Source organism: Scophthalmus maximus, chromosome 18, assembly GCF_022379125.1.
Source record: "Scophthalmus maximus strain ysfricsl-2021 chromosome 18, ASM2237912v1, whole genome shotgun sequence".
Classification (NCBI taxonomy): domain Eukaryota; kingdom Metazoa; phylum Chordata; class Actinopteri; order Pleuronectiformes; family Scophthalmidae; genus Scophthalmus; species Scophthalmus maximus.
Window position 1 is genome coordinate 5,660,979 of NC_061532.1, and position 25,627 is coordinate 5,686,605.

Below are 25,627 nucleotides of genomic sequence, written 5' to 3' on the forward strand. Positions count from 1 at the left end.
GTGTGTGTGTGTGTGTGTGTGTGTGTGTGTGTGTGTGTGTGTGTGTGTGTGTGTGTGTGTGTGTGTGTGTGTGTGTGTGTGTGTGTGTGTGTGTGTGTGCGTGCGTGCGTGCGTGCGTGCGTGCGTGCGTGCGTGCGTGCGTGCGTGCGTGCGTGCGTGCGTGCGTGCGTGCGTGCGTGCGTGCGCGCACACGTGTGGCTTTCCAAAGGAAGCACCCGAGCAGTGTCAGGGCCGGCCAGGTGTTGTGAGGTGACGGTGGGCCTATTTTCCAGCTGGCTGCTCTTGTTAGAAGTCTGCCGGGCACAAAAAAAATCGCAGGGATTGATTTTGCTCAAAAAGGAGGGCTGTGATTGCAATGCATGCTTCAGCCAAACTTAAACAATGTTCTAAGTCTCCCATACTCCTTTCTGCCGCCCTTCTTCTGTCCCTTGCCCCCAAAAACAATTTTTAATTCTCAGAAAATTAACAGGTTTCCTTTTTTTTTTTTTCTTCCCCTGCAGCAGGAGAAACGCTCGAGAGGCAGAATTTCTACTTTTGAGACATTTCTTTTATTATGGCTGAAGAGATCCGGTTATTTTAGGTTGAGCTATTTCGTGTGACTAGTTGGCCTCCGTGTCTCGTATAATCTGATGGTTGGATCTTGATATGGAAATCTAAGACTCTTTAAGGTGTGTGTTGTGTCTTTATCTTTGGAAGTCACTCCAGGTGATCATTGTCTCAGAATATCCTGGTGACAAACCGAGGTTATCCAAATTCGAAGCAACCAAAAAAAACCAGCAGTCTGCTATTGTTAGGGTTGCCACTCTGCGACGAAGCTCCTTCAGGCTGCCATTATATTCACAACGCGATCGACTGGAGGTCTGTTCATTAAATGACATCCACACCGAATGCAGCCTGTGAGTTGAGGAGACGCAGTCAACGACAGCTCCCTGGAAAAAGACAAGAAAAGTCAAGCGGTGTGTTTTCTTTACGGTTTTTTTTTATTTATTCCAGGGAATGTTTGTGGCATAATGGAGGAATCTTGAAATGTGCAAACACAAACTAGATCATGACATATTTGACCGGTTTCTGTCTCTCGAATGTGTGTCTACACACTCTTTTGTCATGCCATACTTGATTTTGTGTCGACACCTTTAAGCTATAGACTGTATATAAATACTGACGCCTGTATTCTCTGGAATCACCAGCAGGGGGCAACTAACTGTTCGCAAAAGGAAGTCCTTTTCTATAGAATTCTACGAGAAAATGACTACTTCTCACTTGATCTATAACGCCAGTTAACATTAGTTTATGGTTCAATCTCTAGTTTCAAGTCTTCTTCAATACAGCATGATGATCATTTAGAGTAAAATAGACGATAAAGCACGATGTGTATTGGGGCGTGGATATCATGTGATTGACAGCTGGCACTGTCCAATGGGTGCAGATGTTGGTGGCTGTGCCATGGCAGAGCTCTGTCAGGCCCACCCCACACTCCTCCAAATATGGTTACTTCTGTTTCTTTTCTTTTTTTTTTCAAAATGCTAAACGTGAAGCTTCGAAATGGCTGCTCACGAACCAACGGGTGATGTCACGGCGGTCTGCCACTTGTTTTCATGCCAGTCCATTGTAAGCTATCACCACTTTTTTACCTTCTGTTTCCACTACGAAAAAGAAAGGCTTCACATATTGGCTTCCAGTCAATGAGCCCAGAGCATTAACACCCTGCCACCTGAGCGGCACAGTGCCCCAGCGTCGGCCTTCATCCTCCTGGCTGTCTGCACAACTTGTCTTCTTCCTGGAAGTCTTTGTCTGGAAATGCAACTTCTTGATATACTTCAGCATGACTGGAGTTTTTGTTTTTTTCACTAAGGATCCAATGGTATATGTGTAGGATTTCCATATTAATGTTAAAAAAGAAGAAAACTGTCCCTTGATACTGAGGTGTTTTGTCATTTCTGGGGCAGTGCATGGCTCACAGTTCTGCTTGTGGTGGCACAATAACTCGCTGTCCCTTCTCACCCTCCAAAAACATGTATTTCCTCAGCCTTCTGCCACAGCTCTGTTATTTAGTCTTCAAAGCAAGCCCACGTTGGTGGTGAAATAACTGTTATCAATATGCCAGGGACATCTGTTTCTACATTTAAACTGTGTGTGTGTGTGTGTGTGTGTGTGTGTGTGTGTGCATGTGTGCGTGTGCGCGTTTGTGTGTGCGCGTGCGCGTTTGTGTGTTCGTGTTTTTTTTTTTCTCTCTCCCCTTTCACTTGTGTTCCTACATTGCAGCAGGACAGCAACACAGAAAGAACTCATAATTAATCCAGTGCGTGTAATTGCATTTCAATCCATCTGGGTGCTCTCATGACGGTGTGATTCTCCTGCATCCAGATGTGTGTGTGTGTTCCATCACAGGCTAATGAGCCGCCGCAAAGCCCTCTTTAAATGCAAACTGAAGATGATAACAATGGGAAAAACAAAAACGAGAGGCCAACTAGAAGGGGAGCTGAAATCAATTTGAGCTGCTAAATGGTTGATTGGAAAAGAAGAAGAAAAAAAAACATGATTTCAGTTTTTTTGGGGGGCTCAGCTGAGGTGTTGAAATGTTGTTTTGACTTGTTGCCATGTGAATCTGCTGTCCCTCCCTTGTCCGTGTTCACGTGTACTTACAGCCTGGGCTTCGCAAAGCTTCCAACACGGCGCCCCGCCTCTTAACACTTCAAATAACCGCGAGGTGAAGAGTAGGCCAAAGTGGCCAAACGCAGCGCAACTGGGAGAAGGAGAGTGAGGGAGAAACAAGGGTGCGAAGATGTAGAGGTTCGAGTTTCACTCGGAGGTGGCACTTTATCAGCCGTGAGCAGCTTCCCTGTACCAGATTGGCCTCGTGTGTTTATGTGCGGCGAAGGGCCTATCTCTGGGCTGCAGCTCAAGCTCAGGAGGGGCTACGCCTTCCCTGGCCTGCTCACGCTCACGCGCTCACCCAGCACAGAGTTGAAGAGTTCACCCGGCGGGCTGAGAGTTGCTTCTGATCCGCTAATATAGAGAGTCGACCTCAGGCGGGCCTACCGAGAGCGCGGCAGCGAACAGTGCTGAGCGTAGCTCCCAGTGCGATGCTCCCCCCTCCGCCCGGCCCGCTCGCTCGCTGCCACATCTGTGATAAAGATATTCCACGTGCTGTTTGCTCCTCGCCTCTGTGCTTCCAAGGTGAAAAAAGTTGAGCCATGCAATGAGTGAAGGGGGGCGAGGGCTGGAAGTCAGGAGGGGTGTTAATTCGTTATACTTGCTCAGACATGTTGAGCATTACGTGATGTGCGCTTGTGTCCTCCCAGGTTTATTCAGTAACACTATCTGTGCTCCAGTCTTCTGAATGTTCTATACAAGACGCACATCTAGACTAGTCCCTGCAGCATGAAAGCCAAGGTATCAATGAGGGAGATAATATATATATATATATTTATTTTTTTCTCTCTCTCTCTGTTGTTTATAGCTGTTAGAGAGACTCTCGCTGAAATGGAAGGAAAATGAGGCCTCGTTCCCTCTCTGTCTCCGGTCGCCTCCGGCAATGCTTTGGCATCATTGTCCCTAAGTGCCCAGAGCCTGGCGCGAATGAGAAGGAGCAGGCAGGAGAGAGTCAGCGATCTGACTGCACGGAAAAACTGTCAGATGGCTGACGGGGAGACGGGCAGAGAGGCCCAGAGTCAGTAAGAGGGGACACGTCATTTTGAAAAAGATAAAACGAATAAATGGTAATGGCAGACAGAGCGCAGAGGAGGGATGAGCGGGTAACACACTCGGCTGCAACTATGCCATGTCACCTGCGTGCCTGAGTGTTTGCTCGCACAGACACACAAACCGCACGATCGCTCGCTCTGAATATAATTGCAGAACAAACGCGTTCACGGCTTGAACTTTCACAACACAAACACGCTGTGCGAGCCTCCCGCGTTAGTTCCCCTCTATCAGGGTTTCACGTGCCGTGTCTCTTTTGTTGCTCCTGCTGCGCATGTGCGTTCTCTGCACCATCATTGTCTGTCTGTTGGTGGGGTGGGGGGTTAATATGTGGTTCCCACTGATGCTTCTTCTGCAGTCTAATGGTGATTGCACTCCCTTGCCTAGTCCTTTCATTCCTACCATAGGACCTGGCCTCATCAATGATTGAGTACGGGCTTGAACAGAGAGACGAGCCGCGAACTGACAGACGGCGAGCTGGGCTGGACGGCTGGGTGTATTCTCAGCGATGCTCTCTCTCTGTGTGTGTGTGTGTGTGTGTGTGTGTGTGTGTGTGTGTGTGTGTGTGTGTGTGTGTGTGTGTGTGTGTGTGTGTGTGTGTGTGTGTGTGTGTGTGTGTGTGTGTGTGTGTGTGTGTGTGTGTGTGTGTGTGTGTGTGTGTGTGTGTGTGTGTGCGAAAAAAACAGAGGCCATTTTCCAGCTGAGGAGACACTAGTTTAGTTTTTGACCAGAGAGACAAAGGAGAGCTGGCTAAAGCAGGTGAACAGAAATTGAGGTGTGTGTGCATGTGCCCCTCAGCTGAGACCTGCTGTTATCCAGTGCGAAACACTGAAGAATCCCAAAGGTGCTTATCCGCCTCCATCAGCCTTTGTGTCAGCGCACATGCTATTGCCATCTTTATGACCTCATCAAAGCGAGACAGGGCTATATTGGCAGGCTCCGGCGATGGAGCGTTGCAGCCTCTCCTGTTCCTGATGGGCCCGGGGTCTGGCCTTGGCAGGAGGGATGCATGTGTCGATGGATGCAGATGGCCTTATAATGAGAGACAGAGGAGGATGGATACAGTCATTGGTCTTAATGGAGCCTCCCCCTTTATTTATGAGACAAGACACTGTGGTTTCCTAACAAAGGAGGGGCAGGGATAATGTCATCACTGTCAGCGTTATACCCTCCCCCGCGTCCGGCGCCATAATTCCTCCTGTGGAGCCCGCGAGGATATACTGTGCACACGTGTAGAGGTGTGTGCAGATGGAGACTCGAGTGTTGTGCAATCATGTCCATGTCAGAGAAGTTAAAGTATGCGATGTGAAGCGAGGGGGTTGCGTGTGCGTCCGCTCAACAGGAGCCACTTCATTGGCCCCGTTGGCCTTTTTGTCATTTCATGGACGGGAAGTCTTTAATTTGAGTCCGGGCTGCTGTCACCCAGTGTCCACCTGGCCATCACTCTGCTCTGCACAGCTCCACCCTCACTTAAATGACTATTTGATCTACCTTTCATGCACCTACGTTATTGGCTCGGGCGTGGGTGCTCAGATTCCTGGCATCAGGTCACTTGCTATAAGTGCATTTCATGCTTAAAACAATAATCAAATCACATCCCTACCCGACTGCGCTTTACTATTATTAACATTCTCTATATTTAATACAAAATATAGTGTTTAATAAGTCATCCTACTACTTAGTGGAGTGTGTTCACAGGCTCTGACACTCTTCTGGGGAAGTCTTCGCCAGTTCATCCCCTCACATTTTTTTTCTTTCTTTCTCTGGCGATATTAAAAGCGCATGTGAGCGGGGGAGAGGCAGAGATGCACGGAGAGCAACACAGCGAGCGAGCGAGCCGAAGCCGAGAGCGAGAGTTCAAGGAGGCTGACCTCACTCGATACGCTATTGATTTGCTCGTTTGGGTTCACAGCGAGAGTCTGACATTGGAACTTAACAGCTGAAGGCTCCATCTTGAGTAGCAGATGTGAATAAGATTGCCTCCAATCAGCTTATTTTCTCCGCCACGTCTCCCCGACCAGAGAAAAAGAAATGCCAGAGCTGCATGGGAGTATAAATTGTGTGTTGTGGAGCTGTTCGCATGTAGGAGTAACATGCATTACTGCCACTTCGATCTGGTTGTGTCAATGCTGTTTGTTTGCACTGTACATAATTTATATTAACTGCGAATGTGAGTCCGTCTCTGGATGTGGACGCCTGCCATGCATTTGAGGATCGAACTGTGTTTGTATTCATATTTGTCTCAAATCCATCTGCCTCGCTGTACACACGGTTACACCCCGCTGACGTTTTATTGTAAGTGACGGGCTGCGCAGCCACTGCTCTTTGTAATCTCGCTCCCCTTCCTCTCCCCCGTTTTATTTCCCAACTTCTCTGAATGTCATTTCTTGTGTGCAAACTGCATATTCAACATTTATGGTTTACAGAAGCTGTCATGTATAATTCAGGCGTGATAACTTCTCTGATGAATTGACCTTGAGGCAGACCGGGATTTCTGATTACACTTCAGTGGCCCGATGCTACAGCTGCTTGAAGGTATAGCGTGGGCTATTTAGGAGGCTGTTGGTCTCTCGTTCTGCTGATACGCACTAACCGCTTGCCATTGTAGACGCTGCATGTGTGTGTGTATGCATGTCTTCACCTACTGTAACAAGAGTCGTATACTATGTGTGCACATGTGCACGTGTGCCTGCACATACATGTTTTATGTGCAGTCAGACAGTTTATAAATAGCGAGTCATAATCCAGAAGAAAACGGAGCCAAAGCACAAAAGCTTTACCTCTCGTTTAGTCTGTGCGAGGGAACATAATTTAAATAGAGGGAGCGGGAGTGGTGACAAGCCAGCTAACTCTCTCTGACAGTGCTGTGGCCCCCATAGTCGCAGCCCCACTTTGAAGACAGATTAGTGTCGATGAATGCAGTCGGCAGACGTGAAGTCTACAACGGTTCCCTTTTAGCATAAACTGGACAGAATGCACTTGAGGTGAAGTAGGTATGTGTCAAGTCACACCCATTCTACTGAAGACAGCACTGTTTAAGTGATGGTATCTGAAATATAGAAATAATTTATGTTTATAAGAAACACGGGAAATGTTCTGTCTACTCCCAGACGATTTTCTGATATCAGTGTGTGAATATGTATGAAGCTGACCATGAAATGGTCTGACTCTGTTGAAGTAAAGTCCTTAATGTGAATGTCTTACCGGAAGCTATGGAATTATGACTCATTAAAACAATAGTGTTTGAAATAAAAAAGAAAAGTCATCCCTCCATCCATCCATCATCCCAGCTGACATCGGGCAAGAACAAGAGCTATAGCAATATAAAATAGTAAACAAAATGAATATAATATTTAAATATAATAATAATAATATAGAGATAAGTTTGTACCTGTATGTTCTCATGGAGTACAAATTCAATATAAAGTAAACAAATGGTATACTATAGACAAAATCATACAACAAGTGTCATTAGTTTTGAGACTATGTAAACAATGGACACTATGCCCTCTGATATTGTGAATTTCATGTTTCCCAGTATTTCAGCCCTATGATAAGTAGCCCTGGGGTTTAAGACACATTTATTCCTCCTCCTAAATATGCCTTTAAATTTATTGACTTTTTCTTTTTCTTCCTGAATGGGGCAACAGTTAAGATTCGCATGGCAATTTGCTGCATTTTGGTGACCCAAACAGATTTACTTGTCAGAGTCAGAGTGATGGCTTCCATTTACGGGGGGATTTCTGACTTAGCAACTGTCGTTCAGTCTGTTGGTCTTCTGAATTAATTTGCTCATATTTTTGCACGCCAGCGTGAGCCACGTGTCGCGGAGCCCGGAGCCCCCATTATAGACACGTAAAGCTGTCCTGTTATTCTTCTGCTCTGCCCCTCCAGTTTGCTGCATCTTCTGCCCAATAGTGTGGATTTATGCAGATAACACACGATAGCACAGCCAACCATGGCATTCCTCTGGCTGCATCTGGTGTGTGGATATGTATAAGAGAAGCTTTGACAGGAAATATCTCAAAATTAAGGAAAGTTTGCTCTCTTGAAAAGATTAGAGTTGTCGGGACAGTAAAATTTCAGTATAAATAGAGCTAAAAAGCTAATTTGTCCACTGAATGGACAAAATTAGGGGGAAGAATGGAGACATTGGAGGGAGGCTATGTTAAAATCCCAATATAAGGTCTTCATCAACTTTGACATGTTTTTTTTTTCTTATCTAAAAAAGAAATAGCTGTGTAGCTGTTATCGTGTCGATGAATAAAAGCATGACTCAGAGGAGAGTGTTTAACATTTATCTAAAGTGTTTGTGGCATTATGCTCCCGCAGCCTCATACGTGACGTTGCTAAAAAATGTGAGCAAATCTTAACTGGCAGCTGTTCTGGAAAGTCATCAGCCCTGGTTCTCCTCTACGTGGATACACTGTAATTTTTCAACAGACTTTCAAATACACAATCGCTCAGTAACACACACCCAGACACCATCCTTTTAGGGCTTTAAATGCCACGTGATTACCCCTCACGGATCTGATAGTCCAGACCAGATTTAGACAGTAGGCTTTAACAGCATATCAAGCGGTGGTGTGGCGTGGTAGTTTGTCACGCCTGCTGCACATGTGCAAACATCTGCATATCATCGGCGCAGCACCATTTATCCTCGCAACATTAAATCCATTTACCTCTCGCATGCCGCAAGTCTAAATCAGGAGCCGGGTAATTAAATGCCATTCTCTTCCTCCATTAGAGAGATAATTAAGTAGGAAACCAGCGCTCGTCTCATTGCTCTCTTATGCAGAAGTGAATGGGGGCTGGGGTGTTGGGTAAAGTAGATGCTACCTTGACTGAGAATCTCCTGATTAGTGGAGCCGTCTGCAATGTCTTCAACTCGACCGTTCAGTGGGTTTTTCTTTTGGCCAAGTCACTGGTCTTTTTTAAGCTCAAGCCTAACAGGTATGAAGAAAATACCTGATTCTTGCATCACATGTTCAACAGTTCCAGGTTTGATTGCACCTTTGTCTTGTATGAAAGAAGTAGCTTTAGCTTTGTCTTCAGTTTTCTGTAATTGGAAGTAAAAAAAAAACCTCAAACCAAAAATCTGTTTTCTGCTATCTACTATTGGATCACAATTCAGTGACGTTTCCACAGATGGTTGTCGGAGATGCTAATCGGTGCCGAACGTGGGAGAAAAAAAATGCTACTAAAATTCAGGAAACTCTCACAAATGGTGTGAAATCCAAATAAACCCTCTTATTTTAGCACAAGGGCGCTATTCCATCAGGGATTATTGGAGATTAGGAAGCCAGTGAATATATAGAGTCTAAACATCCAGTAGAATCCACTTAGCGATCCAAAGAAGCATGAAGGTAGTGTGAGATGAGATGAGATCAAGTGATACCAGTTTCCAAGATAAACATTCTTTGAACATTCATCCAGCCAAACCCTTTAAAAAAAAAACAACTCATACTTTTCATGTTTTTCAAAGCTAACTTTAGAATTTAGGTTAATGAAAGGAATTCATGGCGTGAGACACACTTTTCACACGGGGCATCCTTTAATCTGTGTTATTTAGTTTCATTTTTAATAATTCATGACATTTTGTTTTAACAAAATAGATTAACTTTTTTTTTTTATGTTGCATTTCAGTAAGTGCCCAGCCCTTTCATGAGTACATGCTGTGCTTGATTTGCTTGTTAGTAGTCACAATTTATACAAGTTGCTGAAAATGAAAGGGAAGAAAAAGTCCCCATTTTCTCGAAAAGAAACCTTTTGAACTTTTCAGTTCTCCGATACGGCAGAGAGAATTCACTTGTTCCCCGCACAGGTTCTTCCAAAAAATGTATCTACACTGGCATAAAGGCGGGGAGTTTTTTTCTTTCTTCCTTTTTCCCTCTGAAAGGCAAAAAGAGAATGGCAGGCCGCAGCATAACCTAGGCGTGAGATGTGGTAACATGCGAGAATATGGAAGGCAGTGTTTTTTTCTAAAAGCCTAAAGCTGTCGTCAGCATGCACAATGTTCAGAGACATTCAGGCAGATGTTCCTGCTCAGGCCTGATTGCCTTCGCCCAGGCCCATCAGGGATTGCACTTAGCCCGGCTCGAGCTGGCAGAAAAAGACACAGAGTCCCGAGTTATTTTAGCTATGCTCAGTTCCTCCATTAGGTGCAGCTGAAATATTGACGCCGCGTGCTCTTCTCCCTGCTTTCCTCCATGTTTCCTTGCATACCTGAGGTCAAGGGTCGGTCGGACTAGATTTCTATGTTGGAATATAGCTCTTCTCTCTCTCCTCGCTGCTGAGAGTCCCACATTTAGCATTGCTTGATTGATTTCCTGTTTCTGTTTTCTTCACACCGGAAAGACACGTCTGTTCATTCCCCTGTCCTCTCCGAGGAGCGCACTTATTTTAATGTCTTAAATTTCACACTGGCTGCTCCATCATGTTGCACCAAGAGACATTAAAACCAGAAGACATGTTTAGACAAGACATTCAGAGCATGTCAGTCATGTGTATTGCATACAATGTCTCATTTATAAATACAGTATGCATGGTAGAGTGGCTTCAATGTGAACCAGCATACAGAATGGATCTGTGATGTTCATGGAGGCACGTTGGAAAGACTTAATCAGCTTCATATCTGTTATATATCCATAATTTTGGTAAGATCCTCATTTTATTATAAAATTAATAAAATGTTCTTTGATTTGATGCTTGAACACGGTTGATAATTATGTAGAATCAGCGTTCATAAAGGATTAACAGCTCTCAGAAGGGAATACAAAAAAAATCTACTGGAAACATATGTTTTATGGATAACGGCATATGGGAAGAACCCGCCCTGATAATTAGAGCTGTTTTATCATCTGATCTCGGTGCAAACCGTAGCTCCTGTGAGGGACAAACAAGTGTTTGAACTTCATTAGAGTTGTTTAACTACTTTAGATGATTCCGCCTGAGGTGTGTGCATGCGTATGCAGTATATGTATGTACTCATATCATGTTAAACTGCCTTTGAACAAAAGCGAGCGAGCACTTCTCCTTATCTGCTCATATCGCATGCCTAGCCGCATGCCTTCTGGGAAGCTAACTTGCTGCATGCCTTAAAGATTGTCTTGATGTTTCACACATAAAACACAATGATAAATGTCCACATTTAACTACACGTATTTCATGTAAAAAGACCTGTTCTTCTGCAATCATGCTTTCCTTTAGATCCGCACCTTTATTTATATGTATACGTATGATAATTTATTACAAATAGGGGTTGTCTGTGAGTACATATTGGTGTTTAAGTATGTTCATAAATGCAGGATAACATACAGAAAGGCTTTTCTCACCAGCTACTTAGCCATTCTTTTTCAGAACAATGTATACTTTTAATGAAACTCTAAACTCCCCACACGTTAAAAGCCTTCCAACAGCATCAAATTGCATAATCTTTACTGATCCTATTAAGCTTTTTATATGAACTATCTGCAGAAAGTGTGACAATAACTGAAAACTGAAAGAAATAACAACAAAGTAGAACCAATCTTCAATTAATAAGTGACTGAAAATAGCATTTTCATGAAAAAGATGAAATTAGAGCAACAAACCGGGGAGGCTGACAGAAAATGCTGTGATAATGTTATTATATCATACTGATTTGAAACTTTTATAATGTAATAATACTTAACTTGACACCTTTCCCAAAAGGGGTTTTGGGAAGACAGGTTTAGGTGACTAAACCTTTTTGTGCAGGCTATGTACCTGGCGATTTTGAGATTATTGATTATGTGCAAGTAGCTTTTACCTGTTTTAAATTGTGTTGGTGACGTGAAAATTGACTTATTTTCTGTGTCGCGTTGTACATTTAGCTGATCGTAAAATCCATTTGTCCCTGGCGAGCTGTGTGCCATCACACATCGCTCCCAATGTTCCTGCTGCCTGGCGTCGTATCATTCACCTCTCCTGAAAGTGACCTAAAATCTGTGCAACCACACGTGGGGAAAAAGGAGAGACTGCTTTACAGCCATAATTACTCAGCTCCATATTCATGAGAGAGCGCTCTGTGTGAAATGTCAGTGTTTCCCACCATGCTTTGTGCTGTCCTCAGCCGATTCTAATTGGACAAGCACAGGTAGCCTAGGCAAAGGAGAAGATACCGTAGAAGCCAGCTTGGACTGTGGTCAAAGGGCCCTTTGGTTGAATTTTATCACCCCACCGCAGTATAAGCGCAGAGTCTCACCAGGGCGGGATGGCCAATATTCAGCTACCCTGGGGTAATTAAAAATGTCTTCCGTCTAATTTACACCCGGCTGGTGGAGCATGATATCATTATTGGAATCCATTATAATTCAAGGTTATTATGGGTCTTGCTGTGTTTTAGAGCAGGCGGTCGCAAGGTGGTCGAAACCTATCACCGTGCTGCGATATTCAACACTGGTTTATTCCAGCGGAGAGAAAAAGGTGCAGTAGTCCTCCATGCGCTATGTCATCCTTTTCTCACCCCCTCTGGGATGTGACCCAAAACATCTCTGCACATCACGAGTTCCAGGGCGCTGACAATTTTTGCAGTGACAGCAGTGCTGTGGACGCACACCTGGCGGAGGGCTCTGCGTACCTGCTGTACACCAGCATCTGTTATACAGGCCAGATTAAGTGTGTTTTGATGCAAAAGAGCCTACTGTATGCCAGCATGTGTATGTATACGCTAACAGAACACCTCTACAGCTGAGCATTGACGTCCCTGTCACAAGTCAAGTGAGGCGGGGAAGGATCAAAAGAGAGAAGGGACAGGGTCCAGGTACAGTGTGTGTACAGTATGTAGGAGTGGAGGGGTAGCAGGTGATTGTCTATTGTTCTACAAATTAGCTGCCAGTCAACCTCTAGCTGGCCTGCGTGTGACACACGTGGGCTGAGTGGCAGGTGCGAGCGATTCAAGAGTGCCGCAGCTCCTGCATGTTGCTTTGGTCCAAAACAAGCAAAATTGAGGTTTTGAACGATAGCGAAGGCGTGAGGGGTTGCTTTTGAATAGTCACTCTGCACCACACTTGAACACACAATGATGCTGTTTTCAAAACTCGACTAGTTAGTCTATATTGTTGATCGCTCAGTTGAGTGTGTGGAATCTTGGACAACATCGCGTTGGCATTTAGAGGAGCTGTTGAATCAGATTTTCTGACTCTTTTCGAGTGTTGTGTTGCCATTACTGTTTCTTTGTTCTCTCTCCCTGTAAAGGACATTTAGTCACAAAATCAACTTCTCTGGCTGCGTTTCATCCAATTACAGCGGTGTGTCAAAAAAAAAAAACAAAGGCTCCTGCAGTAGTGTTGGCATGTGATAAGTCTATTAAGTCGACTTGGTGGGTGGTAATTTAATCCTCTCCTGAGAAGCAACTCCCTGTGGTTGGACAGGCTGGATTGCGGATCAGAAACCCTGTTCTCCAATGTCATTGCCCACCATCTACCCTAACCACCTGCAGCACCTACTGGTTGCTTTGCTGCCATCAATAAATGCAGAACTTAATTTCAAAAAAATTACACACATGATTATTCTGCCACCTCAACGTAATTGGGATGCAGTTTAGTAACGTCAGTTCTAGGAGATGGGGTTGCTTTGGAATAAGACTGAGATGGATAGTTGAGTCAACAGGCTTTGACACAGGAGACCATGACCTTTCCCTGGCCTTTCATAGTGCTGGCGTATTAGAAAAGGCTCATGTTTTTTTCTGATCATTCTTTTAACAAACCTATCGAGTCATTTCGATTTTTTGGATTCAGTGCCTTTGTCGGTCTAAACGAAGTATTAAAGCCATACACATGTTTGTGCACATGGACGAGAACATGCCCCTGTTGCTTGCATCAGTACGAGCACATCCATTCTCGAGCATGTAAGTGTGCAGATGAGCATAGGCAACGTGAACGTATTACTGTTGTGATGGTTTCCCATTCCTACACCATCCCATAAGCAATCATCTCTGTCTCTCACCCACTCAGCCGTCACATGTATCACGAACACAGCGAAAAATCCCCTGGCATTTTCTCCCTCAACATGGTGTGATCCATATTTCATATATTGCCTGTAAATCGCTTGGCCAGAACTGTTCTGATGAAGCCTGGGAAGTGGCAGGGGGCAGATTGGCTCTGTGCCTGCCTCTTACTGTACCCAGAATACAAACAAGCCTTTCACAGAAACTGTAAAATGCTGTATATGGGTGTTTTTAGTGCCGGTTTTCAAGGTTGAAATGCTCTTGATGACCATTTCTTAGCAATGTAGTGTGTTGTACCAGTTTATCATCACACTGGCAAACCGTTCATTCATTGGAACCAATTTGCTAGAGTGCATTAAGACAGGGATTAACTGTTGAGAAATGGGAAAAGGCATCACCAGGCATCGTGAAGTGGAGCAATCAAACTTCCATTTCGCTGTAAAGTAGTGACAATTCCACCAGCCCTCTGCTCCGTCTGTCTTACATCAAACAGCTCGTTCTCTGTACAGTAGGCATTTACAAAGAGAGACTAGAATTTCAGATGCAAAACTCTTTTGTGAAGTTGTCAGATCTTCCCGTGTGATGCAGTTTGACCCCTTGGTGTCAAAGGTTGCCACTCCTTCTGCTTATGGATGGAGGCGCTCAGACGTGTGCTTGTGCATGTGTGAGCCTGTGTGTATAGACATGCTGATCCGTTCATCCTGGATCACCTTGAGGACAGTAGCTCAGGCAGTGCCATGTGGAGACAAAATGGATGTGTACTCATCCCTGCAATGTCTGCACAAGGTCAAAGTCGAGGGAGCAGGGGGACAGAGGAGAACATGTGGACGAGAGGTTTTGTTGTGTGCCTGTGCTTGTATCTTTGTGCACCTTTGATTGTGGGATTTTAGGACACAGTCAAAGGAACATTTTGAAATTATTGGGAAATGCACATATTTACCTTCATTTCAAGACTCTGATCAGAAGACCTTTGCCACTCTCTTATATGTCTGTTCAATATGAAGTTACAGCAAGCAGCCAGTTAGCTTATCTTAGCTTAGCATAAAGACTGGAAACGGAGGGGGAAAGCTAGCCTGGTTCTATACGTAGATTTTTGTACAGATTAGACAGATGAGATATGTATCAATTAGTGAGATAGTTCCCCCTAGTTTCCATTATTATGTGTTTGACATCAGTCAAGCTAGCAGGCAGACCTTCTGAGTTGAAATCCCAACTCCAGTTGGAACCTCCTACTAGGAGGTCGGAAATTCCAAATCCGAGGTATAATAGAACAACAACCCTGACTACCGAGTTCTGAGGTATAATGGAATGCAGCATAAGCTGTGTTGGACTTCAGAGTGTGTTCAGTATGTATGGCTTTTTCCTAGAGAGGCAGTACCTACCAGAATAAAGTCGATTTGTATTCAACAATCAAAAATACCAGTACCAATATTTGGTCATTTGGCCACGAGAGTGGTATTGAACTTCTCATCTAACTCGCAGCCATAGATTGAATAAGTGTGCTCTCAGAATGTCGAACTAAGATGAGCCTTCATCGATTATCAGAGGGGAATTTCATATGTCACAGCAGTACAACGGTGTGAGGAGATAGGAATAAGATAACGAGCTAGTATCCAGACCCCTCTCTGTTCCCTAAAACGACAAAGCCAAAACATAAAAACGTGAAACGTCACTCGCACATAAGCATTCGGACCCTTTACTCAGTACTTAGTTGAAGCACCTTTTGGCAGCGATCGCAGCCTTGAGTCTTTTCGGTTGTGACGCGACAAGCTTTGCACTCTTGGATTCAGGGATTTTCTGCCATCCTTCTCCGCAGATCCTCTCAAGCTCTGTCAGGTGGCTTGGGGACCGTTGGTGGACAGCCATTTTCATCCTGAGATCTCTGTTTGCTGGTAAAATAAACACTGAGCCAGCAGCGTATTCATAGGTTTTATTTTTGTCGCAAAGAGTTGGCCCGCTTTAAACCTTGTACATGATTTTTTTTTTTTTTTATTGCAGTAAGAGAAATAGAGAAAGGCAACAGAATCCTTGATCAGATATTGTACTGTAGCTATGACTGAGCCAAATTTAGGCCTATAGACATGGCCTTTTGCTGATCTTGCCTCCATGTCCAATGGAAAGTTAGGACCAAGAACAAGCCATTATGAAAGCTAATGTCATAGGACAGATTGTTTGTGTGAGCTGTAACTTCACTGGTCCCTGTAGTAGAATTTTCTTTTCCCTTTCTCCCATCCAGTGAGCAAAGCTTTCCCAGAGCTGGTATAGATTCACGGTCTTAATTACTCAGGGACACTTGAGCGGTGATAGTGCTTGCCAACGCAGGTTGAATCCAGGTTATCCAGTTGAATGATCTCTCTAACTGCCAGCCAGACATATTTTCTTAATAATTCTCCTTTGGCTTGTGTTCTGCCTCTCATACAGCAGGTTGTTAGAAGAATAGCTCTAATTAAGTCATATACTTTAACATTAGATGGATCGGATTTACACAGATTTCTGCTATAAGCCTGGAATCAGGCTCTGTTATACAATCGCATAACTGCTTTTTGTCTCTGGTTTGAGACGCCACCCACCCCAGGCACCATTTATTTTGGTTAGTGTTTTATCATTGCTTTAATTTATCTTTCAAGACCACAGGTGGCACATAAACTATGTGAATCTCCTCTCTAAAAATGTAGGCTGTAACTTAAATATCTAATGAACATCCCCGCGTAGAGCTCATTTGCAATAAAAGTCTAATCCCTTACACAGATCTTTATTTGTGACAAATAAAAGGTGAGACAGAAATCTCTATGTACAGAATAATTGGCTGTTCTGTAGAAACTAGGTCTTCTGGGATTGTATTGTTCCCTGTCCCGCACCCGAGGGAACTTGCCGTGATGTGGATCTTATCTTGATTCGTATTTCATATATGAAAACAAAAATACGTCATTGCAGTTAATTACTTTAGTTGACGATTTGATCTGTCAATCTCCAGTATGAATGTCTCAGTCAAGTACGTCTCATTGTGTGTAATTCTTCTGCAGAACTCTCTGCTGGCATTTGTATTTGTTGGCACGGTTTGTCTCACGTCAGTTGAGCTCAGAGTTGTTGTCCTGCGATTGAGGTTTCAGTCTTCATTCATAAGTTATAGAGGTGATGTTGCATTTTTAATCTTTTAAACAAACGGCCATGTTTCGATTGCCTCTTGTCAGTTTTGATTTTATGATTCATTCATTATTAAGTGTGTTAGCCTGCAGTGCAGAGCAACGGACGGATTACTGCACTTTAGCCAGGGGCGGGGTATGAATCTACTGTGTGTGTGTGTGTGTGTGTGTGTGTGTGTGTGTGTGTGTGTGTGTGTGTGTGTGTGTGTGTGTGTGTGTGTGTGTGTGTGTGTGTGTGTGTGTGTGTGTGTGTGTGTGTGTGTGTGTGTGTGTGTGTGTGTGTGTGTGTGTGTGTGTGTGTGTGTGTGTGCGTGTGTGCGCGTGTGTGCGTGCGCGTCAGCATGTCTTAGTCATGCCAGAGCACATGAGAGTTGAGCAAAAACATACTGTAGACTTTGACTGTTGGTTTTTGAGTGTTTCTTTTTTAAATTAGTTTACACCTCTCTATACGGCACTAAACCATCTGAAATGCCCAAACCATTTAGTGATTATATTTGCCAAACAACCACAAGGCTCTGATTCCATTGTTGCTGAAAACGGATGTCAAAAAACGTCGCTATTAGAGCAGTGATGCCAAACCAAAACAATGAAGTTGTTATTTTAAAAATATCAATCAGTGCCACCAAACTTTGAGGGGATACTAATGACCCTATAGTCTGTTCCAGAATTTGGTTGTGTCAGGCATAGTGTTGGGAAATAAAGGTTTGATGCCTGTGTTGGAAATGAAGCAGCTCAATGTCTCTGACTTGAAGGAAGAAAAGATTAACAGCAGCGGGCGCATGTGAACTGCTGAGTAGCAGATAAAACAGCAGCTCTCCAAATTCACCAACACACACGCAAGCACACAAACACCCGGTTTTGGTGAGGAGAAGCGAAGCTGACTTAAAAGACGGCTTCAAACGCTGTTTACTGTATTGCTCCTGTGCCGGGCTGTGATGCTCCAAATACCCAGCGACGCTCTTTGTCCTCTGCCAATCCTCCTTTAAAGCTAGTCACTTCAAACAGGCACAAGTTTGGAGCTGCCTGCATGTGCATGCTGAAGCGTCACACTCTACAATTAAAAGAGGGAAGTGGAAGAACAAACCTAGAGAACATTGAATTAACCTTGGAATTAGCCCAATGGATATGCCTTCTTCTTAACAATGATTCAGGTACCACAACAAGCAAAAGAAAACCCAAACAAACGTGTTGTCATTCTAAAACGATTTTAGCTTTTGTAAAAAAAACAGGCTGATTAATCAAATTGTCAGTCTACAGAAAATCTTCAGAAATGTAATACTTACTCTGTATTATTATTATTGCTGGGCTGTTGGGCAGCCAGACTGAAAATGCTCTTTGAACACAACACCGTGAGCTCTGGGTAATTGACATTCTTTTACTATTTTCTAATTTTATGATGATTGAATGAAGTAATTCATTATGAAAACAATTCATTCATTCAGCGATTGGGGCGGTGATAATTGTGTCGGTTTAGGTTTCCGTATGAATGTACTGCCTTGACCTGATACATTTTAGTTATGAATGAGCAGTTGAGGTTAATGGAGTTGAGAGATTTCCATCCTCCTTTCCTCTGCACCCCCCCCCCCCTCTCCTCTGACATTAAGATGTTTTGCGCTCCATTTGCCTCTGTGTAGGGCAGGCAGAACAGACTTCATCTGTCACAGGGAGACACCACGGAGAAATCAGATTGTAAAACTCTAATTAGCTCTGATCCTGACGAGAGTTCATTACCGAGTCAGCATGAGACTCCGCGCTCCCGAGGTTCTTATTGGTTGAGCAGTTTGGAGCAGAAGACACAGCATTTTTAAACTCTGGCGTCGGGCGAGGCTCGGCAACAGCTACCGGGTTGCGCAGTGGCTTCCGTGTGCATGTGTGTACTTACAGGATTGTTTGCTTATGCGTGAGTGTATTTATGCAAATGCCGGAGCCCAGTCACTGAGCGGCTGTTGTGGCCGGCACGCAGAGAAGCGAGAGCCTTACGTTTGCAGCACGAAAGTGCCCGATATTCCCCCCGCTTAAAGGCTGGGCACCCCGATGGCTCGTTTGAACAAGATTGCGGATCAAACTGCTCACTCTCTTGTGCTGCGCTATAAAGAGAATAACCACTGTCTGGATTGCCCACTCTGGCTGCAGGGCAGAGTGGGCAATGACCGCGGTGACTTATCACTTTCTTTTTGTCTATACACCAACACTACACACGTCCCTTTAAAGTGTTGTAAGAAAATATGAAGGTAAATCAGTCCACGGCCAGGTGCAATCCTTTTTTTGTGGTCATTTTCCATTTTTTTTTGACCCTCTATACTCAGTTGGCCGTTTTCTGCTTAGAGTTGACCATCATCTGCACCGAAGAGAAAAAAGCAGAAATGTGATTCTCTGAAACATAAGTAGTGCAGCTTGTTACCCAGCATGAAGCCTTGAGGGTGTTTCTGAGTGTTCTGAATGTACTGTGCAAAGACAAAAGGCATTTAGAAGATAACTCACGTCGTGACATTATTTGAGATGGAGTGTGCCGGATCAAGTTGCAGTTAAACTCATCATACTTTTATTGGTACCAAACCAAGTAGTTTATTTTCTGTCATTATGTAAATTACAACGGCTGCTTCATTAGAGAAGCAAGTCATTTGTAGGTATGATGCCCGTGCTCTTAAATTGACAAGGTCTGAGCTTGTCATTTAGGGTGTAAGAAACAATTCATGAAGATATGAAAAATTTAAAGAATTCCAACATTAAAAGATGAAGAAACTTTCACATCTTTGGTCACACGTATAAAAAAAGATTGACACGAATGGGTGATTTGGATGAAATTTTCAGAGATGACATATTTCTTTGTTGGCTCGTCAGCTTCTGTAATGCTTTCTTCATAGGGGAGATCAGACTCTCAGCATGAGAGTGACAGTCGGCCTACCCTGAGAGCAGACATGCAAACAGAGCCGCAGCAGTGTGTTCGCTCAAGCAGCATCTTCAGAGGAAAAATAAAAGAATCTGCTCACCAAAAAGTAGCAAGATGATGAATCTCAGTAAAATTGCATGCAAATTCAGTTTTTTCATTGTCATGATATATTTAGCTCAGGCAGCACTCTCGTGGTGATATACAGTATTTAACAAAGACTGTGGTCTGTTGGGTCTGAAACACGAGGTCACATCTTTGGTAGAAATTCCTAACAAGTCACCAATTACCACAAATGGAAAAGTACAGCGAAGCCAAGCTCGGGAAAATAATGTAGCTTTGATAACTAAAGATGCTATGAAAAAAAAGGAAATTCTGCCAAAGTTAGAACGTGTTTGGTTGTTTGACATGAGATATTGTTCTGTATTTTTTTGGTTTTCCTCTGAGCTCCGCTAAAGTCCTTGTAGGAAAGTCTCGCCTCTTGGCAGCCATCTTGGCCCCGGGCAGATAATTTGAGCTAACAAGATCAAGCTCCTATCTGAATGAATGTGGAGAGAGAGCCATAACAGCCAAAAGAAATTATACATTTTTTGATCCCCCAAAGTTCAAAATGCTTCATCTGTGTAGGTTATACTTCTACTACGCATGCACATGTTTCCGATTGGTTTGAAATGTTTTACATTCAACTGTTATAAAGAGGATGATTGGTTTATTGGGGGGGAGGGGCATGCCTTATGTAAACACCATATTTGGCATTTCAGACTTTTTTATTCAGGATTCTTCAAGTAGTTTGTCTTTCACTGGTCGGTTCTCGCTGGATGTCACATGCTTCCAAGCACCGGTGCGGACTGAGCAACTTTTCAATCAAAATCTGCTGACAGTCGGCAGCTCAGTCAATCGGTCTTATCTGATCGAACTTCACCCACAGTAACTAAAGCTGTTTTGTCACAGTTTTGATGTTTAACGTCATAATTATACATGTTTTAGAGAAATACTTTTCAATAGCACCGATATAAACTCTATATAACTAATCCTCTGTAACAGTATAACTTGCACCTACACAAATACACACATCAGTATCTTTTTTTAAAGATATTTTGGGGGCAATTTCAGCCTTTATAAACAGGACAGCTGTTAAGTGTGAAAGTGGGAGAGGGTGGGGAGGACACGCAGCAAAGGGCCAGGGATAGAACCGAACCGGACCTGGTGAGTCAACCCATCTCCCAAATCAAAAATAAAATATATACCGTCTCTACCTCCTGAGCCAACCCTAAGTTGCCTCTGATGGCTGTGCTGAGTGTATGAATGCGACAGAAAAAGCGCTGTAAATAGCAGCGCTGTATGAATGTGTGTGTGAATGGATGAATGTGACTTGTACTGTAAAGTGCTTTGAGTGGACAATGAAACTAGAAAAGCTGCTATATGAATACAATCCATTTACTTTCTTCATGTGGGAGCTAGAAGTAAGAGTAGTTTCTACTGTAGATACTAGAATTACTTAAATTAAACATATTTTACTCACTACTTGTACCACTACTCATAAATACACAAATGTGCAATTTTTGTACTCACATATTTGCACCACGTTCCTTTGCAAATGGCAAATATATTTGTTCTGTGAATATACTCTGATCCCAACTGCTGCCTCCCTTTTTACACGGATCAATGGATGTCAGAATGTCCCCTCTCCTCCGTCGTTCATTTGCCCATTAAACATTATTTCTGTGTTCTGTGCTCACAACAAGCAGAGAAATAATTGCGCCGCTGGGTGTCTTCAGATAAAGACTCCTCCTAAAGGGGGGGAAAAATGAAAAATGTGTACAAATATATATCAATGGATGTCTTGGCAAATGCAAAGAAGCCGAGTGAAGCTGAGGCGGTGAAGGGGCTGTGCACAGCGCCTCCTCAAAGCTAACAATGAGTCATAGATTTTGAAAGTTTGCAACACATCAGCGGAGTAGCCACCGCTCGATGTACATGCTCTCCTCTTGTCATCTTGAAGTATCTCGGTGTAATTCAGAAGGTCAGCGGCAAAATACTGAACGCTTGTGTCAAAACAAATTATATTTTGAAATGCAACACGATTAAACTGCACTTGGACTTTGTAGTTGTTATCTCTCCCGGCGCCTGGAGACATTCAAACCCCCCCCCCCACAGAAAACTCAAAGATTGACAGAACAGGGACTTTGGTACTGTCAGTTCTGTTTGAATGTGTTGACGCCTCTTTTGAAATTCACTAAATCTGTTACCATGTGCATAATTCATGGGTCTCTTCTTTTTGTTAGTTCAGTGGCTTGGCTCCAATAGGCTTTCAGAACATTCAAAACCTAGAGGGAGAGGAGGTCACTTGCTGTCGCAGGGAAAGTGACACCACGTTACCCGGGGGTGGGTCCGAAAATGGGATACCAGAAATACCAGGCACGCTGGCAGCAGTACTATTAGACATCCCTTTCGATTTTTCCCTCACTCTCTCATGTTTTCTCTCCCGTACTCCTCCTCTGCTGTTCATTCCCCTTACTCTCTCCTCTCCTCCCTCCCTCACATCTCTTCTCCCTGTGACTAAAGGCAGCCCACTCCTCTGCAGTGGCTGCCTGCCTCCCTGATTTGCCCGCTGCTCAGGGAGGATTTGCATAGGCTGGCCCACTTGCTGCTTTCTCCCCTCCCCTCTTCTCCCTCCCTGCCTCTGCCCCATCATCTTCACTTAGTTTCACCTGAGCCCTCATCCTCTCTTCCCAACTCTCCCTCTCCTCCATTCTCTCTTACTCCCACCCTCCCCTCCTCGCTTGCTCGCTCGCTCAACCCCACCTCTCCATCGCGATCCCTCCCAGCAGTTTCTCATTTTCTCATCTGATTCTTTCTCCCTGGCTTTTCTCTTTCTTTATCCGTCGGCAAATCTGTCTCTCTCTGCTGTGGAGTAATACAAAGAGCTATCAGTCTGGGTCTCCCTGGGTTAACAAGCCAGACCACTTCACTTCTCTAGGGAAACAAAGAAAAAAAGGAGAGAAGAAAGAGCTGAAGAAAGCGGGGGGGAAAAGTCAGAGAAAAAATTGGATCCATACTTAAAGACGGAGATTAAAGCGCGAGTGGGGATGTTCACCTTGCGTTGATATTCTGCGGCCGAACGGCGAGGGAGCAGGGAGTGTGTTACTGCCGAGACGATACAGAGACCCAGAGCTGACAGTTTGTCCGTGCCGGAGTGTGTGGAGCTCCTCGTCTCTCTTGCTCCCTCCCTCCGTCTCTCCCTCCTCCTCGGTCTCATTGCCGAGGCTGTGCATTATCTGTGGTTTCGACAGAGCGGAGCTGTGCAGAACGAAGCGGAGCGAGCGGACAGAAGGCTGCAGCGCAGGTTGTTCTCTCGCCTGTCACTCACTCTGCGCCTGCAGGTGAAGACGGGCGCACTGGGACACAGGTGTCGCCCGCAAAAGCGTGCACGTGCACAGTCTCGCTACAGACACACACTGAAGCAGGCTACATGGTCATCAAAGGAAATGCCACAGGGTGATCCTGCCAAGAACAGAAAGTAAAGACATATTGGATTCTAGGTTCAAAGAACTAGCGAGCAAACGAAGAACAGCGGGAGATCTGCAGCCTTTCAACGCGTTGAGTCCAAGAGACAAGCCTGGGCTGCATTTTTTGTTTGGAGGGAACTGCTGGATGTTACATTGACAAGGAGCTTGTGTCGAATTCTCTCTGGTATGGAGTTTCCCGCTGCATCCTGGCTACGGGAGGGTCACTTTTTCTGAGATCCGTGCACGTCCACTGTACTTAATTTCAAATATCCAGTAGGAGGGAGGGGGGTGTGAACCATGCTCCCCAAAGGAAAGCCCCAAGAGGGCCAGCTGTTCTGGATGTTGCCTTTGGCAGTGGGATGGATGGTGCTAGGCTGTGCCTGGGGCTCCTCCTCCTCCTCTTCGTCTTCAGACCTCCATCTCCTGTCCCCTACCTCTGGAGCCCCCCTGCCCCCTGCCCTGCCCCGGCCTGATCACCTACAGGGCCCCCAGGGGCCCAGGCACCACCAGCCACCAGTGTCCATATACCGCTCCCCGGCCTCACTACGAGCCGGCCATGGTGAGTCCTGTCACCACCTCCCGCCTCCTACTTCTTTCCCTCCCTCTGTCCATTCATCATCATGACCGGTCAGAGTCAAATTGATAATTCTCTCTATCATTCTCTTCTCTCTTTAACTGACTCCCTCACGTCCTCCCTCCCACTGTCGCTCTGTCTTTGTCTTTCCTTCTCGCTGACCCTCTCACTCTTTCCTCCACCACAGCGTGACACGCTAATGATAGTTGACAGCAGCCCTGCATCACGGATCCGTATCTCGTTTATGAGATTATAGGTTTAATTGTCAGTGAGGGCACTGACAAGCAAAACACCCACAGTGACTCAATCAAATGAGGAGCAGGCGGCCCCTCAGAACGACCACGATCCAACCTTGTAACTGATGATTGATAGAGCGAAGAGCCGGACGATGGTTTTCCTGATCTTTAGTAAGAGGGCTGTTATCCCCGCGCTTCTGTCAACGGGTTTGTCCTCCCACGTGTTAGGTCTCTGTTTAACAAAATGCACCATGACTTCTGGCTTTTTGAAGTTGACTTGAGATTGAACAACCCCATTTAAAAAAATGTCCATGTAGGATTCCATGCGTCTGTTATCTATGCTAGCAGCAGCACAAGCTTTTCTTCTCTGCAACTGAATGTGCTCACCCAGGAGGGGGAATTAGCACTGGTGGTCAAAAGCCTTTTTTCAATACTGACTTTTGTTTTCATGGGCACTTAATGTGATCTATTTGCAGCATTAGCTGCTACACAGACATCAAATGAAGGATCCTTAGTTTATCTAACTTAGCAAAGCACAAGCTTTTACAGCTTCACTGTATCACCGTGACATCATTAGGAGGCTGTTATTTGACTTATGTTTTATTTTAATTATTTGACTCTTGGTCTGTAGTTACCTGCCCATCACTGAATAGCTATTTTGTTAATACAGAGTAGGTGGTTGCTACGTGCTGACACATAATAAATGATGTGTTGAATGAGTGGAACTCTATTATACATGTCAATATATATATATATTTTAATTTTGAGTAAATGACCCTCATTAACTCAGGTGACATGGTGTCTCCCACTTAAAGGTGCTTTAGCATTTGAAACACATTTATTGTTCTTTCTTTTTTTTTATTAATAGGTTATCATAACGATAAGTGACAGCCAAATCAATTATCAATAGAGTAACCAGTATAAACTAAGGGTAACCGTAGTCCTTTTTCAAGAAGCTGGCTTATTGTTCTGTTGCAATACTGCTGTATTTTGATGTTTAAAAAAATACCACTAAGGAATTTATTTTGAAAATATAAAAAAAAAAATGCAAAAAAAAAATATAACTGGCCAGATTCAAGGGGCCTTTGCTAAATTCTGCATGCGTTGCATTTGGGATGGTCCAGTCCGTGCCAGTGTGTGTCTTTCCCTGCGAGGGGATCAAATCTACTTAAAAAAAAAAAATTCCAGCCAGGTCTATGCTTGACTCCGTTTAACACATCGAGGGCTCATTTTTAGCATGTTGAGGGCTATTGGAGCAGATGAGCCTGACAGGCAGAGCAGGAGGGAGAGAGAGAGGATCTGTATTACTAATGTGGAATGTGCAAACCATACAAAGAACGAGAGTCCGGGCAGGGACTGGGTGGCAGCCATTTAAAAAAAACTATAGGTAGGATGCTCGTTGCTGGGGACCAAACAGCAGAACACTGATTGATTTATTCTGTTCTCCATTTTCGTTATTTTATCATTCTAATTGGCCACAAATGCACTGTTTCAGGCCTATTCTCATTCCATGTGCTTATGGTTGAGCGTGCAACAGAAGTTATTATAGATTAGGTCTGTTTGCCACACAAATAACATTATTCATATCTGTCTGATTCATTCATCATTT

At 44.2% G+C, this 25,627-nt stretch overlaps 1 protein-coding gene across 4 annotated transcripts in view; it reads left to right on the forward strand.

Annotated features, from left to right (window-relative positions):
• The window catches only part of LOC118290297 (neurexin-3b), a 345,685-nt gene that overhangs the window by 223,704 nt on the left and 96,354 nt on the right, over positions 1 to 25,627 (forward strand). The window contains exon 1 of one of the 4 annotated variants that reach the window (XM_035617875.2): positions 22,497 to 23,767. The exons of 2 other annotated variants lie outside the window; for them this stretch is intronic. In XM_035617875.2, coding sequence (XP_035473768.2) covers positions 23,506 to 23,767 — 262 coding nt within the window. In that variant the 5' untranslated portion in view covers positions 22,497 to 23,505. Of the gene's footprint in view, positions 1 to 22,496; positions 23,768 to 25,627 lie in introns of those variants that run through there. One more of the 4 variants, XM_035617874.2, reaches the window with a different exon arrangement.